At 36.5% G+C, this 17,005-nt stretch overlaps 1 protein-coding gene across 7 annotated transcripts; it reads left to right on the top strand.

The window, feature by feature from the left end:
- The first annotated feature begins 247 nt into the window (after positions 1–247).
- On the top strand, positions 248–13,142 carry LOC113736756 (uncharacterized). Of its 7 annotated transcripts, none has more exons than XR_011842106.1 (11): positions 248–639; positions 1,409–1,590; positions 1,690–1,750; positions 1,883–1,931; positions 3,059–3,113; positions 3,184–3,271; positions 4,745–4,863; positions 6,682–6,807; positions 7,400–7,493; positions 8,906–9,044; positions 12,744–13,142. XR_011842106.1 is itself a non-coding variant. In XM_027263844.2 (11 exons), exons 1-11 carry the CDS (start codon positions 342–344, stop codon positions 12,747–12,749), a joined length of 1,233 nt encoding a protein of 410 aa, XP_027119645.2. In that variant the 5' UTR covers positions 248–341; the 3' UTR covers positions 12,750–13,142. The 7 variants fall into 7 exon arrangements, 4 of the variants coding, with proteins under 4 accessions (XP_027119645.2, XP_027119647.2, XP_027119642.2 ...); XR_003459836.2 differs by lacking the exon at positions 12,744–13,142 and adding an exon at positions 9,509–9,972 and having other exon boundaries at positions 7,400–7,475; XR_003459834.2 differs by lacking the exon at positions 12,744–13,142 and adding an exon at positions 9,509–9,972.
- The last annotated feature ends 3,863 nt before the right edge of the window (positions 13,143–17,005 follow it).

Below are 17,005 nucleotides of genomic sequence, written 5' to 3'. Positions count from 1 at the left end.
ACGAATCAGAGGACGACAACTCATCAAATTGAAATCAATCGGAGGACTACCACCAATCAACCAATGGGAGAGCGCCACGTCAGCAATTGAGTTCAATTGGGGCAATTGCATTCACACATTTACTATATATGTTAATAAGGGAGGGGAGTGTTATTTTTTAAACATTCAAGGGTGTAATCCCTTTCATAACTCACAGTTTTTTGTATGAGTGTTTCGATAAATGGACTCTGCGAAGACACTTCAAAAGCCGGCAACTTTTCAAGGGTGTAATCATACCATAAAAAAGAGTTCAACGCAGGTTTATGTATCTGTCCCTTGCTCCCTGATCACATCCGGTACTGATGTCCTCCATCACCGTTGACCAAACACGAGTAGAGAACATGGCAGAGCAACCGTTACAAGAAATTTCCACGGAGGCGCCACCTCCAGCTCCCCCTCCACCACCACCACCGCCGTCCCCAGGTGTGGTGCCAATCCAACTAAAGGACTGCATTAAAGATCTGCTGAAGTTCACACTGACTTCCTGTGTAGATGGAGAACTTGACTTGGGCCTCTCTAAAGATTACTGCTCTCAACTTCTCCAACGGGATGATCATCCCTCCACTCCTTCCTCCTCCTTCCCCTTATCATCATCTACCGGTAATTGCTCTTCTACAGCACTAACACCTTGTACATTATGCTTTGATAGTTGTACTTTACGCTGCCCTTTTTTCTTGTGAACGTAAAAATATTTATGATGATTTGTTCGACCAATTTACTTGGAAGTGTTGGACCTCGTGCTGTGGGAGTTGTATGTCAAGGCTGTTAATTTGTATGTCAAGGCTGTTAATTTTGAATATTGTGCATTAGGGGAAAAAATAGGATGCTTTTAAAATTAATAAATGATAGAAATAATTAATATCTATTACAAGATACTCATGATTTCCTGCTATTTTAGCATGAAATGAGAACTGGTGGCTAGCAGGTTTCCAGAAGTTTTAGGTTTCTTGGCATTTGAGGCTCTGGCAATTGTGAGTTGAGATTGTTTGGTATAATGTGCAGCTCTCAAGTCATAAACCATGCAACAAATTAACAGTGACAGACAGTGTAGACTTCGGACACTGTTTTTCTGGACAGATATGCACGTTGGATTTAATTCAAAAATACAATAGCACATTTTGAGAGAAGCATTTTCGGGGCAAATCTAGGCAGTCAACTGCTAGAGATAATCCTTAGTGAAGATCTTTCTCGTCTTATTTTCATTGTGTTGTACCTTACTTGTTGAATATTGTTCTTGTCTCATAGTAGTCACAGTTTGTTCACCTGCTTTTAAGGTAGGAGGTTTATCTTTGATTATCTTTTTGTCCTGTTGTTTTGTAGGTAAATGGTTTTCTTTGACATGAGTAATGTTTGGTTAATCTCTTTACAGGGGTTCCATCATATCCTTTATATAAGCACCTAGCAGCATGCTTGTATCACTCTATATCTTGTGGAGGATTGTTTCGGATTTCTGACAAACTTGATTTCGTTCATCATGAAGATAATCCCTTGAAGCTGAAAGAAGAGGAGTGGACTAAGTTAATCAATGAAAAGGGTTCTCAGTTGCTGAATGTAAGTTAAAAGTCACAATCTTGCCTTTTTGATCGACTGCCTCACTCATTTAAATTACCTTTTGCTCATACTGATGTATTGGCAGTTTCTATCTTATAGATGTTGGCAACTGTGGATTTTGAACTCCACGTCCAGGAATCTTTCTTTTCTCAGCTGAAGGGTACTAAAATGCCAGCATTTTAATGCTTCTCTCAAATGACTTTATCTGAATCTTGATTGTGATTGGTTCATTTTTTTATGGGTGTATTCGTTCTTATCATTGTAAGTCTATAACTTATCATTTGTTTTCTAGATGCACGCAAGACGGTTGAAGGAAGGTGTGCAGTTGGGAACTACAACAGGTATGACATCTTTCTTGTCCATAGTGGGGTAAACTGCACACTTTGCTTGTGTTGTCCTCTTTGTTACTTAGGTGATGATTCACCGGATTCTACGTCAATGCTTAAATCATGAACACAAACAAATTGTTCATTTGAAACAACCCAAATTTGCTTTAGCTCCTTGTGAATTCTAAAAGTTTGATAATTGATTTCTTGAGATAGGACATCTTTTTTCTAGATACCCGTTCCTTGACTAGGTTTGGCAGATACCTCAGTAGGGGCAAAAAACGGTTTTGAGGTTATTCAAAACATCACAAAGGCCAAAATATATCCATAAAACCTGTATTTTCAAAGTATTCTCTCATTCCAATTTGACATGAGATTTGATATTGTAGTTTAATGCTATTTGGTTATTTGCTTGAGGGGAAATGTTTGGGTTTCCATTGAGATTCACTGAACCTGTCCAAAACCTTCATAAATTTATAAAACATGGGCAATTTAACTCTTAAATCAGTTCATCTTTAGTCTTTTTGACTTAAGGGTGACATTTTGGCAGTACATTATCTAGATGTGCACCAAATTTACTCATAGTTGAAAGTGAGGCTCAAACAGAGAGTTTAAACTAGAGTTCGTCTTGGTTTTTCTGGTCTTCTTATAGATCTTTTGGCACTCACACAGTGCTTGATTTGTACTCAGTAGATGTCAACTAATAAACACATGAGTGCAAAATAATTTTTAGTTGTTATTGATTTGATTTAGAGGGACTGAGCAATTCAGTTAGCAGTTCCAAACTAAATATGAAGGTGAAGTCTGGTTGATTTGATAGGACTATTATGGTGATCTGTAACAAGTTTATCCTGAATTATTCTCCTTTGCTGGCACATTTTGCTTCTCCTGACTGTCATAATATAAGTTCGTATGTATCTAACCTAGACATCTATTGTATCATGCTTCTTGAACTAATGCCCAAACACTGATATTTGCTGGCAAAAAGCCTATTTAAGCTATGTTTTTAGGCCCGAAAGTCTGATCTTGACTGTTGAATAAAGCAACTCATCCTTTTCCTTTTATAGGTTAAAATTTTCTTTGAGTGTACTTTTTGTTTTCCTCGCCCTTTATTTCTGATGATGTGTTCTCTTGGGTGCTAGAATTGTACCAGGAGCTTTCATTCTCTTCAATAAAAGTTTGCTTCTTCAAGTTCAGGTTATAACATGTTTCATCCAGTTGATTTGTTTTTTATTGAATAATATAAGAAGAGCTCGATTAATTTCAGGATGTCCATAAATATATTTCATTCCATGAGATGTTGGAGGCAGAAAGTCTTCAAAGAGTTCTCCCTGGAGTAAAAAACATCGAAGAAGGTATGAATTTGATATTCAGTTTTTCCGAAAGCAGAGTAAATTGGAACAAGTCCTACTGATTGTAGTCATCTTCAAGACTAGCAGGAACCATAATGCATGAAAACACTTTCAAAGCTTCTTTCCTTGTTTCATTTAACGATGATGCTTTTATGCATTTTTACTCCCTGGAGATGTGGATAGTTGAGTACCAGCAAGGACCACATATGGTTATTGATGAGTAGGATTTACACCTGTTTGCTAGTTTTAGTACTAAGTTTAGCAAGACATTTGTTTAATCTTGTGTGGACCTACTTAGCAAAGGTTCAGGGGAATTGGGACTGAACGTGGAAGACACCAATAACAGTGGCACAAACAATAAGGTTAATGATAATGATGAAACAGAATAATGGCATGACACATCAGTGATAAGATTTTCGAGGCTCTGCTTGGATTGCAGAGTATTTCAGAAGCAAGCGTTTGTTTTTGGAATCTATAGTAACACACTCTAAAAATACCTGCAAAAACACTCTAAATTACAATTTCAAATGCACCTACACACACACACACATATACAGATGTATATACAAATACATATATATATACACACACACACACACACACACACACACACATATATATAATGTGTGTGTGTGTGCATATATGTATATATATGATTGTATGTATGTATGTAGATGTATATGATAAACCTACCACCTCTTTCTTCTCCTACCCACCGCCACCCTCCCCTCCCCTCCCCTCCCCCGCAACCCCCCTGCAATTAGATCTGGTCTGGTTGCGGCTGTGACCTGGCCGGCAACCAAATCTGGTCACGGCTGAGGGGAGGAGGGGGAGAGGGAAGAGGAGGTGGATGGTGGGGGGAGGAAGAGGGAGGAGGTGGATAGTGGGGGGAGGAAGAGAGAGGAGTGGGACGAAGAGGGAGGAGGAGGAGGGAGGAGGGGGAGGAGGAGGAAGAGGGAGGAGGGAGGAGGGAGGAGGGAGGAGGGAGGGAGGGGAGGAAGAGGAAGAGAGAAGAGAAGGGAGGAAGGAGGGGGAGGGACAGGGAGGAGAGAGAAGGAAGGGAAAGGGGGAGGTGGCCGTGGAGGAGGGGAGGATGGTGGTGGTGTTGGGTGGTGGTGAAAATTAGTAAATTTGAAAAAATAACCCCATAAAATTTTAAATTTTAAAAATACCCCAAAATACATCTCCAAAAACACCTAATCCATATGACCTATCTATAGTAGGAAGCTTTTCAAGTACAATGCTAGAAGCATGAGTGCGAGTTTTTTTGTTTGGGGGGGGGGGGGGTTGGATGAGATACAAGCATGAGTGACAAAGAATTTACTTTATTAATTTTTTTATTCTTCTGTAGCAGTTGTGCTTCTGTGTATGTATTCATACTAAGCTTCTGTTTGGTAGAATAGTATTTGGCTAGCTAAATTATGATATGGGAGTTTGCGAGCATGTCTTTCTAAAGAGAATTGTGATATTTTTCAGGAGTGCAAGTCTACAGGAACTTCTACTCAGAAGAGAAAGAAAGGTCAAATGGTGTCCTTGCCATTTGTGTAACAAAACCAACATCTCAGCTGTACAGTTGTATGGCCGCTATACTCTTGGTTAGTGGTTAACGGCTTTAAGCTTGCATTTTTTGCTCTCTTCATCAGGATTTCTCATTTACATACTTCTCTTTGGTTCCTGTATTTCTGCTTCTTTTTATTTCAAAGCTGGGAATATGCATTTGTCCATGCTACTACTCAATGCAAATGGAATTGTTTTTTGGTTTAACATTTTAATAGATGCTCCCTGCAATTGTGAAACCTTCTCCACATTTACTGAATTGCCTAAGGACTTAAATTTTTATTAGGTAAGTTAATATTCCTCGATCCACAGCAAGTACTTTCAAAAGAAAATCAAAAGAGCAACTTTTTTCTTAGGGCTAGTAAATAGTCAAGATGAATATGATGCTGATACTCTTTAGTAGAAAATAATATGGTGAAATAGAAAAGTGATACTGGCAGATACTGTAAATGTAGGACATATATATGCGCAGAAACCCATCACATACTTTATTCTAATCCTCTCGCTGCCCTATTTCATCTGAAAGCATTTTAAGGCTTTTTCTGGTATGTGTTTCTGAACATAACATGGTTGGTTGGGTTATTGAAAACTACTCCCATAATTCCTCGAGTCATCACTGAGTGTTTGACTTGCCCTCTATGCCATGATTCAATTATCAAGAAATAGGAGTCATTTAATCCATGTACAATGCTTATATGTGCTCAATACAGAGTTTCCAGTTTGTCTTTCTCACATTGTCAAATACTTAACTCTATGTAAAGATGAAAATTTAGCCATGTTCTTTGGTACTTACAGATTTTTTTATTACAATCGACTGTGTATGCATATTGAGCTATGGTGTAGTACTGTGTCAAATAAAAGTTAATTTGTTCTTTTGTGCACGTCATGAGTTGTAACTGAATGTGGCAGGTGTCTGGAATTGTAAAGTATTGACATTAGATTTCATTTATGTTTCATTAGCTTTGGAAATGATTTTCATTCAACAACTCTCAAACTTACCAACTTTTGATTGCAAATCAAATTGGTGTGTAAATCTCATTAGACTTTGTGAGACGACAGCTATGTTTATGTGTTGCATGTTGAAGGGTGTAAGTTGCCATTTTAGTTCATTTGGACTGGAAATGTGTACTAGTGAAATTTGTTGCATGAGAAGGTAGAAGAAATTAAAAGATTGCTTGCATGTTTGTATGCTAATTCTTCTCTGACCATTGGGGCACTTTTTGAATGTTTGATACTTGGTTACCAACCATTGTTTCGAGAACGATGATCTTGTGTGATATTTCCTTCCTATTAGGAAAACTTATGATTGTTTAACTTCATGTTGAGATGTAGATATTTCCTGTAATTCATTGGTTTTGTGGAATTTTTTAATCCTACCATGGAAGCTCTGAAAAGAATTTACAGCATGATAATTTCTATTAGAGTAGGATGCTTAAAGAAGGTTACTGAATTGTGTTTAGTGTAGAATCTTAGAATCAAGCCTGCTCATTTTTTTTACCAATATGGAAGCATAGCAGTGTACATAGACCTGTTTTCATTTACAGTGTAATTATGCACTCATCTATGTTCTTTGCATTTATGTGGAAGCCTGTTGATTGTTTGGATGTGTTATTACGTGTAATATTCATATTTATGGATGTCTGGAGAATGTTGGTCTTGTTTATCTTGACAAGTTTGTAGTTCATGGCAAAGCAATAGGGGTGTGGTGCTATATCTTCTGTTTGTTGTTTATAGATTAGGCACACACTATGGGTAGTTTTGTACTAATTTTGGTTTGAGATGCGTACTGAGTAATTCATATTTTGTTTTGAACTGATGGTGGCAAGCTACTGACTTTGCAGTTCCATTTTATTTAGGGATTAAGTTATGGTGGTATCAGAGTGATGTTGAATATGGTGCATACTGTGGGAACCGTTTCGGAGAGGCTTCCTCCACCGACATCAACTCTTATCTCATCATTTTTAACACCACATAATCCACATGTACTGCAATGACTTCTGAAGATCCAATCTTTGTATGTTCAGTAATCTGCAGCTTATCATTCCTTTAGCTTCTCTGACTCTGTTTGTTAAGTTCTGTGATTGTGACTTCTGGTATGATGGAAGAAAAATGAAAGACGAGAAAAGCAACAAGTGACGTGAGGAAGCTTTATCTGCTTGGCTCTGCATGTTCTTTTGCTAGAGATGAGAGGAAATTTGTTTGGCTGAAATGCACAAAGCAACTCATAATGTAAATTTTTATTTACAAAGAATAACAGAAAAGAAAAGTGTCGAGTGATATCTTAAGAGCTTCGTCTGTCTAGCTCTGCATATTCATTCGCTGGAAATGAGTGGAAATTTAGGTGGCTGAAATGTACTGAATGCAGAGCAAGTCACAAAATAAATGTTTTGGATGTCCTTTTTTATGTTGACTTTTAAACCCTCGTATTATCTTCGGTTTTGTTTTCCCATGATTAAAGATGTTTTGTCTATCTGAAAGAAATGTCAGTCGATCTTGTTTTCCTTGTAGTTTTTCTGGATAATGAACCTGTGTTAGCACTTAATTTCTTTTATACCCTCGCTTTCCTTGATTAAGGTTAAAGGATCTAGGCTGACTAATGGAGCTCGGGCCTTGGCAAAGCATGTCAACAGGAGCAGTGACAAGTATTGGGGTAACTTCTGTGGAAGTGGTTAGTTAAATTACTTTTGATTGTTTTAGATAGGTAGTCTGATCATGTGCTAATTACTGCCACAGCTGTGCTTTTCTTTCTGTAACCTTTGCTATGTATTCACTATTCGCTGAGAAAAATAACTTGGCATCATCTTCTCTCATGGAACTGCGTATCTTCAAGCATGGAAGTGCATGTACATTTTTTGACTGAGGATCGATAAGCTATGGAAGTGCACATACATTCAAAAGAAAAGCTATGGAAGTGCACATACATTTTTTGACTGAGGATTATGCCTTGGTTTGTATCAATAATAGTGTTTAACTGGCTATGATTTGTGATTTTTTTATGCTAATAGTTTTGTTGCCATCATCCCTTTGTGAATTATTTAGGTATTTAGAAGATAAAAGTTAACCAGAAAAGAAGATTGGTAACAAGATGGAGACAGATAGAAAAGTAGATACAATGAAAGAAAAACACTGCTGCAGTAGAAAAGATTGTGAAAGCAGGAAGCAAACCTGAGACTTATAGTTGTTGCACTAGTTCTCCATCTTATGAAGTTGAATGGAGTAATTTATCACATGATCATATAATAGAATTGCACAGTTATTCTCTTTGTTGCCACGTGTTAGCTACATGCGGTTAGCAATACTAACTGAGAACGATAATAGTTTTGTGAAATCATCATTTGTAATTGGAAGTAGACGTGTACTATTTGGGAAGATTTGTGTTGAGCTTGTATGTCTTCTTTGAAGTTATGGTTTGACCATCGTAGAGGCCTAATATGATGATTTTCTGGTTATAAAAACTGGATTGATGAATTCTCAGAAATGAGAATCAAAATTAACGCACATACATGTCTCCAGACAGACTTTCATTTGAGAAGATAAGCTATGATTGTCTCTAAAATGCCAGCCCCTGCCATTTTTATGACAATTCTTCTCGCTCCTCCATCTAAACTATAGCCCAAGAAAGAGAATCATCAACCTTAATTTTTTATTGACATTTTCCCTCCTTTTTTTCCTTCTTCTTTCTTCCTTTTCATTCCTTTCCTTTACCTCTTTTTCTCCCAAATACCACTATTTTTGGGCCTCCATTGGCATTTTCTACAGGCGTTGTATATCTTTCCATCACCTTTGGTGCTCCAACTCAATTAGCTGCACTTACATTTGTGTGAGGTTGACAGCTGCCAGAAACTTCCAAAATGCACTTTCTTATGAACTTGTCCTACTTGGGTTTTGACTTGCAGGCTGTGTCAACTTGTAGATCTTTTGTTAGTTTTCATAATAAAGTGCATCGATAAGCACTATACAGTATGGCATTTTGGGATCAGGTCCAATTTAAAAAAATGAATGTTCAAGTGCCTTCTTTTTGTTTATGGATAAATAGGTATTAATTTCTCATATTGACTGTCCAGATTCTAATAAAAATAGGCTCGCATTGGATGTCATCAGACGGTTAATAGCTAATTGCTGCTGGTTGAATATGCATAGAGTTCCACCGCATGGTGTTGTGTTTGAAATAAGGGTAGCTGATGGTTATGGTGCACGGTGGTTCGCAGATGGACACAAGGTATACCTAACATTCTTTTGGTTTTTATGGTTTGATGTCTGCTAGAAAAGAGATTGATATCTTAACTTTAGCATATAGAACTTTCATACCTACATTATTTTGGTATCAATTTCCTAGTTACTATTGGACTCTGTTATAAAGTTGTAGATTAGTAGTTCAATTGCACCCCGAAAAAAAGAGTATTACTTATATGATCTGCTGTAGCCAAGTTTCACTATTCTTTCCTGTTTATTGAAGTTCATTACTACCATTTGTTTTGGTTCTTCAATTGGAATGAATTATCCATTTCCCCAGTGAGTTAGACATTTGGGCTAGAGTTGGATAACAATTCCGAATAATCGTTCTTCATAAATTTAGTTTTTTCTGCTACATACATTTTGTGAAATTGCCAATGAAGATTGGCTTGTTGATTTCAAAGCAAGATAGTTCTGTTTAGATTAAAGAACTTTGAATTGAATTTGCAGTTCATCGGATTTCTTGAGCCATATATGGTTGATGGTCACTCAAAGGGGTGGAAGCACTAAATTTTCATTCTTTTGAAGGGGTAGATTGCTCTTCTTATTTTAAAGTGATGTTTCTGTTCTTTCTGAGAGCTATACTTATTTAGCAGTAGTGCTCCTCTTATTTCGTCAGAATATTTGAAGTAATGATTTTGCTTCATCATGCTAAGATGCCTTTTTTAAAGTCTGCCTGAGAACTTTTTGAATAGCAGATCATTGTAGCAGTTGTAGTAGTAGAGACTGGCACAGTCAAAATTACCTTCATGATGATACAACTTCATACTAGCCATTGTTATCCAAGTTTTGTTAGGGGTAGCAATGTGTTTGTGCTACTTAAAAATGCTATTAGTTACCTAAGTTTTGCCAGGGGTGGCAATGTGTTAGTGCGACTAGGAAAATGCCATCTGGATCTGCTTCTCCCTTTCTCATTTCTGCTTCCCTTTCCTTTAGATGTATTAATTTTTACATTGTCATATTGCCTATTTGACTTGCTGCTTATTCATGTTTGCTTCATGTTTCTTAAAATTGCTTAAAGTCCTTAATGGAAAAGTTATTTTAGAATATGATTTGTTTTAGTAGTATTTAAAAAAAAATTTCAAAAGCTATTTCCGAAACATCTCAATGACTATTGGAGGATGTTCTTCTAAACAACAGCGCAAGTCATAATCTTATGATAACTTACCAAAATAACTTTTAGCTTCATAAAAGTTTTACTAACTCAGTCTTGAGCAATTCAGAACAATTTTTATGTTCTTCCCTCCTCTTTTTTTTTTTTCAATTTTTTTTCCTTTTTTTTGGGGGGGGGGGGGGGTGTGTGTGTGTGTTTGGGGAGGGGTGTAGGGGTAGAGTTCGATCTAGATGCTGTATAGGGAAAATATTTTTGTTTCTTTATTTGTTACTCGACTCATAACTTGCCTTTTATTGCAGATCTGTAGTACTGTATGTTTTGGTTTGGCGTTCGCTTAGATTGACTTTAAAATCTATTCGATTCAAAGTTTGATGAACATCAAATTGTCTTGTATTTTAGCTGATAGGAGATTTTTGTTTTTGAAGTTGATATCAGATGAGTAAAGTAAAACAAACACTTGAGTAGGCCAAATTCATGTCTTCTCTCCTTGAGAAATTTATACTTGGCATGCAAATTTTGCATTCGGTATTTTATGCATGATGTAGTGTCTACATTTTGGCAGCATGCATATGGGATGAATTAGTACCTGCCTAATTTATGATAGGCTATTCCTCCGCAAGAAAAGGATTAGGAATCTATTAGACAAAGATCCTTTTTCCGTATTTTGACCTGATATTCTTTATGATGCCATTCCACCACAAGAAAAGGATTAAGAATTTGATAGACAGATCTTTTTCGCTACATTGACCTGATATTAAAAGTTACTAATCTGAAGTCTGAATCATGACATTGCTATTTTTGATAGAAATCTATGTTCTTGTTCTTCATTTGGTTTTTTTTTTTTTGAATTTTTTTTTAGCAGGGGAGGGGTGGGATATAAGAATCACAGGGGCACAGGAGAATTAAAACCCAGAACATCTAATTCCTGGGGTCCAATCTTAGCCATTACACCAAGTCATTGCTCTTAATCTGGTTCCTAAAATCCAGCAATCACTATTTCGGGTGGTAGTGACAGAAGTTGGGCACACATAAATTGGTATTTTCGAGAGAGATTCCATGTTATTGTTGCTCTTAATCAGGTTCCTAGATACAGGAGTCACCATTTTTGGTGGCAATGACAGAAGTTGGGTGATATGCATCCACATTTATGGTTATCTTTCTTCACTTCTAATTTTAACCTGTTGTATTTGAGATACCAATATGTTATAGTAATACATAAACGAAAACAGTTCAAAAAACATATCATCCATACAATATGTAAAAAATAACTCACAAATATACACAAAAAATTAAAAAAAAAAATTTATAACATTTTTCACCGATCACCACCACCACTCACCACCCACCACCGCCACCACCCCCTCCCTCTTCCTTCCTCCCTCTCCTTCCGTCTTCCTCCTCCCCTCCCTTTCCCCCCATCCCTCGGCCCTCCCCTCCCCCTTTTGATTTGGTCGAGGCCTTTAGTTGTGATCAGAGGCTGTGATCTGGTCGCGGTCGCGGCTAGATCGAGCGGGGAGGGGAGGGCCAGGGGATGGGGGGAAGGGAAGGGGAGGAAGAAGAGGGAGGAGGAGGGGCAAGAGGGATGGGGGAGGATAAAGGAGGGAGTGGTGGCGGTCGTGGGTAGGGAGTGGTGGCGGTCGTGGTTATGGGTGGTAGTATTAATTTTTAATAAGTACCATAAAAATAATTATTTAATATTAAAAGTTTTCCCAAAATATATTCCAAAAGCATATCTATAGTAAAAGTTTTTCATATGCACTGTTACAGTAAAATATTTCAAAAAATCCCCAAAAACAGCTAATTCAAATGGAGTTAATATTCTCACTTTCAGTCGGTTTATCTCCATTGAATCTTTGTCATGCTTGTACACTTTTTTTTTTTTAAGTGTAAGTGAGAATTCTCAAATTCGGGACCTCTCAATTACTATCCTTCCTCCCCTACCATCCAACTCATGTTTCTTTCCCTTGTCACACTTGTACTCTTCTGCATGTGACTTTCTGTAAATCCCAATATGCCTACTTGTACAAACCCAGCTTATTTTCTAATGCAATTGAGTGAGGCAAAATCGACATTAGACTTGTGTAGAATTTTCATTATGACATTAGATTAGGACGAAGCAACCAACAGCCATTAAAATTTTGCATGTAAAGGAAAACAAATACTTGAGTAGGCCAAATTCATGTCTTACCTAGAGAAATTTATACTTCGCATGTAAATTTTGCATGTGGTATTTTATGTATGATGTAGTGTCTAGATTTTGGTAGCATACATAGGGGATGAATTACTTCTTGCGTAATTTATGATAGGCCATTCCTGCGCAAGAAAAGGATTAGGAACCTAGTAGAAAGAGATCCTTTTTCCGTATTTTGACCTGATATTCTTTGTGATAACGCCATTCCACCACAAGAAAAGGATTAGGAATCTGGTAGACAAAGATCATTTTCCATACTTTGACCTGATATTAAAAGTTACTGGCAACTAATCCGAAGTTTGAATCTTGGCATTGCTATTTATGATAGAAATTTGATGTTCTTGTCTTTAATTTGGTTTTTGTTTTTAATTTTTTTTTAGCAGTAGATGGGTGGGATAAAAGAAGCGCGCAGGGGGCATGGGGACAGGAGAATTAAAACCTAGAACATCTAATTCTCGGGGTCCAATCTTAGCTATTACACCAAGGCATTGCTCTTAATCTGGTTCCTAAAATCCAGCAGTCACTATTTCGGGTGGTAGTGACAGAAGTTGGCCAAATAAATTGCTATTTTCTAGAGAGATTCTATGTTATTGTTGCTCTTAATCAGGTTTCTAGAATACAGGAGTCACCATTTTTGGTGGTAGTGGCAGAAGTTGGATGCTATGCATCCACATTTATGGTTATCTTTCTTTACTTTTAATTTTAAGCTGTTGTATTTGAGATGCCAATATTCTCATTTTCAATCGATTTATCTCCATTGAATCTTTATCACGCTCGTACACTTTTTCTTTCCAGTGTAAGTGAGAATTTTCAAATTCAGGGCCTTCCACTTACACTTTCTTTCCCGTACCCACCCAATTCATGTTTCTCTCCCTTGTCACACTTGTGCACTTCTGCAACTTTTAGTAAATCCCAATGTGCCTACTTGTACAAAGCCAGCTTGTTTTCTAATGCAATTTAGTGAGGCAAAATCGACATTAGACGTGTAGAATGTTCATTATGACATATCAGATTAGGATGAAGCAACCAACAACCATTAGCATTTTTGTGCACAAACAGTAGATTTAGACGATTAAATTGATTGTATCTTGTTTGTCAATTGCCTTTATTCATCTTCCTTGAAATGGCTGTCAATTATTAATGGCTTCAAATTTCCTTCAAGGTTTTCCTTTCAATCTCTTTTTTTAAATAAAAATTATAGGAGGATTGATCAAAAAGGAACAATGCAGAATAAGAATGCATTTACCTAGAAACGTCCCCTCGCATATGGTTGCATTGGTATACTTTAAATCACGAAGGGAATACTCCACAGTGACTTCAGTAAAAGATTTTCTTTTGTATAGAAATCTAACAGCACAATTTAAATGAAGATGACTTTGTGAAGAAATATAAAGTAAGGCAGAAAAAAACTACATAAAATATGAAGGAAATGGCTTAGGGATACATTTTCTTCTTCTGACATTCAAAATTAAGTTTAAACCATAAGCTTAAAATGTGGTAATAAAGTAAGATAACTTACAATGTTATCTAATATCTGTATGTATGAAAGCAGCTATTGCAATAAGAATTCCCTCCCAATTAGATGGCACAAAATTTGATTGAAAAGTAATCGAACTTTAGAATTTAGGTATCTTTCAACACCATAATCGATAGCATAGCCGATGCATTATGTGACGATCCTACCTCTCTTTAGCGCGTACTCTAACGTTTAGCGGACCGCTTGCTTGGATGTGAGGATCCGAAAGTTATTTTATACTGTATTGTATCTTCTTTTAGTTAATTTTTATTTTACTTTACTTGCCTTAATTTCTTGGTTCCTTGAATGGTTGAGTCTAAGATCTTTATCTTTTTCTTTTTATAATTTGGTGTATGTTAAGTTTCGTAGTGCATTATAGTAGTGTGACCAACTAGTGAAGTGTGTAATAAATTTAGTGGACAAGAAGGGGTGTTGTGCAAGAAGGATTATGTGATTAGAGATGTTAAGATTTAATTCGAGGAACATAAGATTGGTTATTAAAGACATCAAGAGAGACAGAGAGATAAGCTTAGAATTAGGTCATGCCACTGGTCAACGATCCAAGAATTCATTTGACCAAGACTTTCTTTAGTCTTTATCTTTCCAATTTAATCAAAAAAAAGCCTTTCATTTTTCTTGCTAAAGGGCCGAGAGAGAGAGAGAAAGGAAAAGAGAGAAAACCAACTCCAAGTTCTACTTGATTCTTGCTTGATTTAGTGAGAAATCCGACGTGAAAGCAACAATCTAATCCGTAGATCGTCGCAACAAGTAGGGAAGTGAGTTCTTTGTTAGGAAATTGGCTTAATTTCTTTTAGACAGGTTTCTTGTTTTGTATGAAAATAATTAGTTTGCTAAATGATTTTAGTTTCTTGAAGTAGTAGTTAAGAAATTTTCTAGTTTGTTTAGTATTATAAGTTATTTCCTATTCTGTATAAGTCTAGAAATTAGCATTGATTTCCGGTTGTTATTTGGATTTTTGCCAAATAATGTTCTTTATAAATAGGTGGGTAAGCATATTACACAAGGCGCACACAATGGCACATAAGAGGCGTCATGTAGCCTTGTACATGGAATGAAAGAGAGATTTTAGGAGATGAAAGATGGTATATAAGAGTTGAGTTTGGGTTCAAATTGTATTGTTGTATAGAGTTTTCTCTCATAATAAAAAACAGGTTTCTTTCCATAGACATAGGCTCAATGGTGGAGTTGGACTACGTTAAATATTGTGTGTCGTTTATCTTTCATGCCTGTGACTTGCTTGTCATTAAATTATTGTGTACTTGATATCTCAATAGTTGTGTATTCCGTGCTTGGATCCTAATAAGTGGTATCAGAGTTTGATTGCGAGATTGGACTGCTCACAAGCACTTGGATCCCAACAAACTGAATGGTTGGATCAAAAGTTTGGGTGTTCAAGGTTAGATCCTGGTTAATTATTGAGATCAAGTGGATAGGTTGTTACTAATTGAACAATTTAGTGAGTGGTATCTCTGTTTCAATGGTTTGACAAAAAGCATTGATGGTGAATGAAAACTAAGAAAAAAGGGAGAGAAAATACTTTTTCTTCATATCTTTGGACTAAACAATATACAAATATATATACACAAGTGTAACCTAATTTAGATCCTAAAATCATGCTAATCTAAATCAATCTATTATTTAATTAATATATGATACTATAATCAATCAAATATAATCTTTCCTAATATTTACAATATCAAATCTTTCCATAATATCAGATCACATATCTTCAACACTCCCCCTCAAGATGGAGCATAGATGTTAATCATACCCATCTTGCCACAAATGTAATCAATTCTTGGACCATTCAGAGGCTTAGTGAAAATATCAGCTAATTGTTCTCCAGTTCTCACATGACTGGTTGAGATCAAGTTTTGCTGAATTTTTTCACGAACAAAGTGGCAATCAATTTCGATATGCTTTGTTCTCCGATGAAAAATTGGATTTAATGCTATACGAAGGGCAGCTTGATTGTCACACCATAACTTCATTGAAAGTGAATTATTGATTCCCACCTCACACAATAATTGATGTATCCATATAAGCTCACAAGTGGATTGTGCCATAGACTGGTATTCAAACCTCTGCACTAGAGCGAGATACTACACTTTGTTTCTTATTTTTCCATGATACCAAATTACCTCCAACGAAGACACAATATCCAGTTGTAGATCTTCGATCAATTTTAGAACCTGCCCAATCCGCATCTGAGAAACATTCAACATGAGAATGGCCATGATTATCATATAGTATACAACGTCCTGGAGTTCCTTTAAAATAACATAAGATTTGTTCTAAAATTGCCCAATGGATGGTTCTTGGTGAGGACATAAATTGACTCACAATATTAACTGGATATGCAATATCCGGACGAGTCACAGTAAGATAATTCAACTTCCCCACTAATCTCCGGTACATTTCAGCATCTGAGAATAATTCTCCATCATCTGCTGTAAGTTGCATGTTGGGGATCATTGGTGCACTGCATGGCTTAGCACCTAGCTTTCCTGTTGCTTTCAAAAGATCAACGACATACTTCTTTTGGCATAAGAAGATACCTTGTTTACATTTTGTAACTTCAATGCCTAAAAAGTATTTCAACATACCCAAATCTTTTGTCTGGAAGCGTGATTGAAGAAAATTTTGAAGAGCTGTAATACCTGCATTGTTACTACCAGTAATAACAATATCATCAACATAAACCACTAATAGGATAATACCAACTTCAGATTGTTGATAAAAGACAGAATGATCAGAATTACACTTCTTCATGCCAAACTCTTGAACCACCTCATTGAATCTCCCAAATCAAGCACGAGGACTCTGTTTTAAACCATATGATGACTTTCGGAGTCTACAAACCTTACCAGACTCCCCCTGAGTAACAAATCCAGGTGGTTGCTCCATATAAATTTCTTCTTGCAAATTCCCATGAAGGAATGCATTCTTAACATCTAATTGGTACAAAGGCCAATTATTAGTAGCAATAAGGGAAATAAATAATTGAACAGAGGTGAGTTTTGCTACAGGAGAAAACGTGTCTGAATAATCCACTCATATATCTGAGCATACCCTTTTGCAACAAGACAAGCTTTGAGGCGAGCA

This window comes from Coffea arabica, chromosome 3e, assembly GCF_036785885.1.
Source record: "Coffea arabica cultivar ET-39 chromosome 3e, Coffea Arabica ET-39 HiFi, whole genome shotgun sequence".
NCBI lineage: Eukaryota > Viridiplantae > Streptophyta > Magnoliopsida > Gentianales > Rubiaceae > Coffea > Coffea arabica.
The sequence above is the reverse complement of the archived record's forward strand: the minus strand, read 5'-3'. Positions and strand labels throughout refer to the sequence as shown.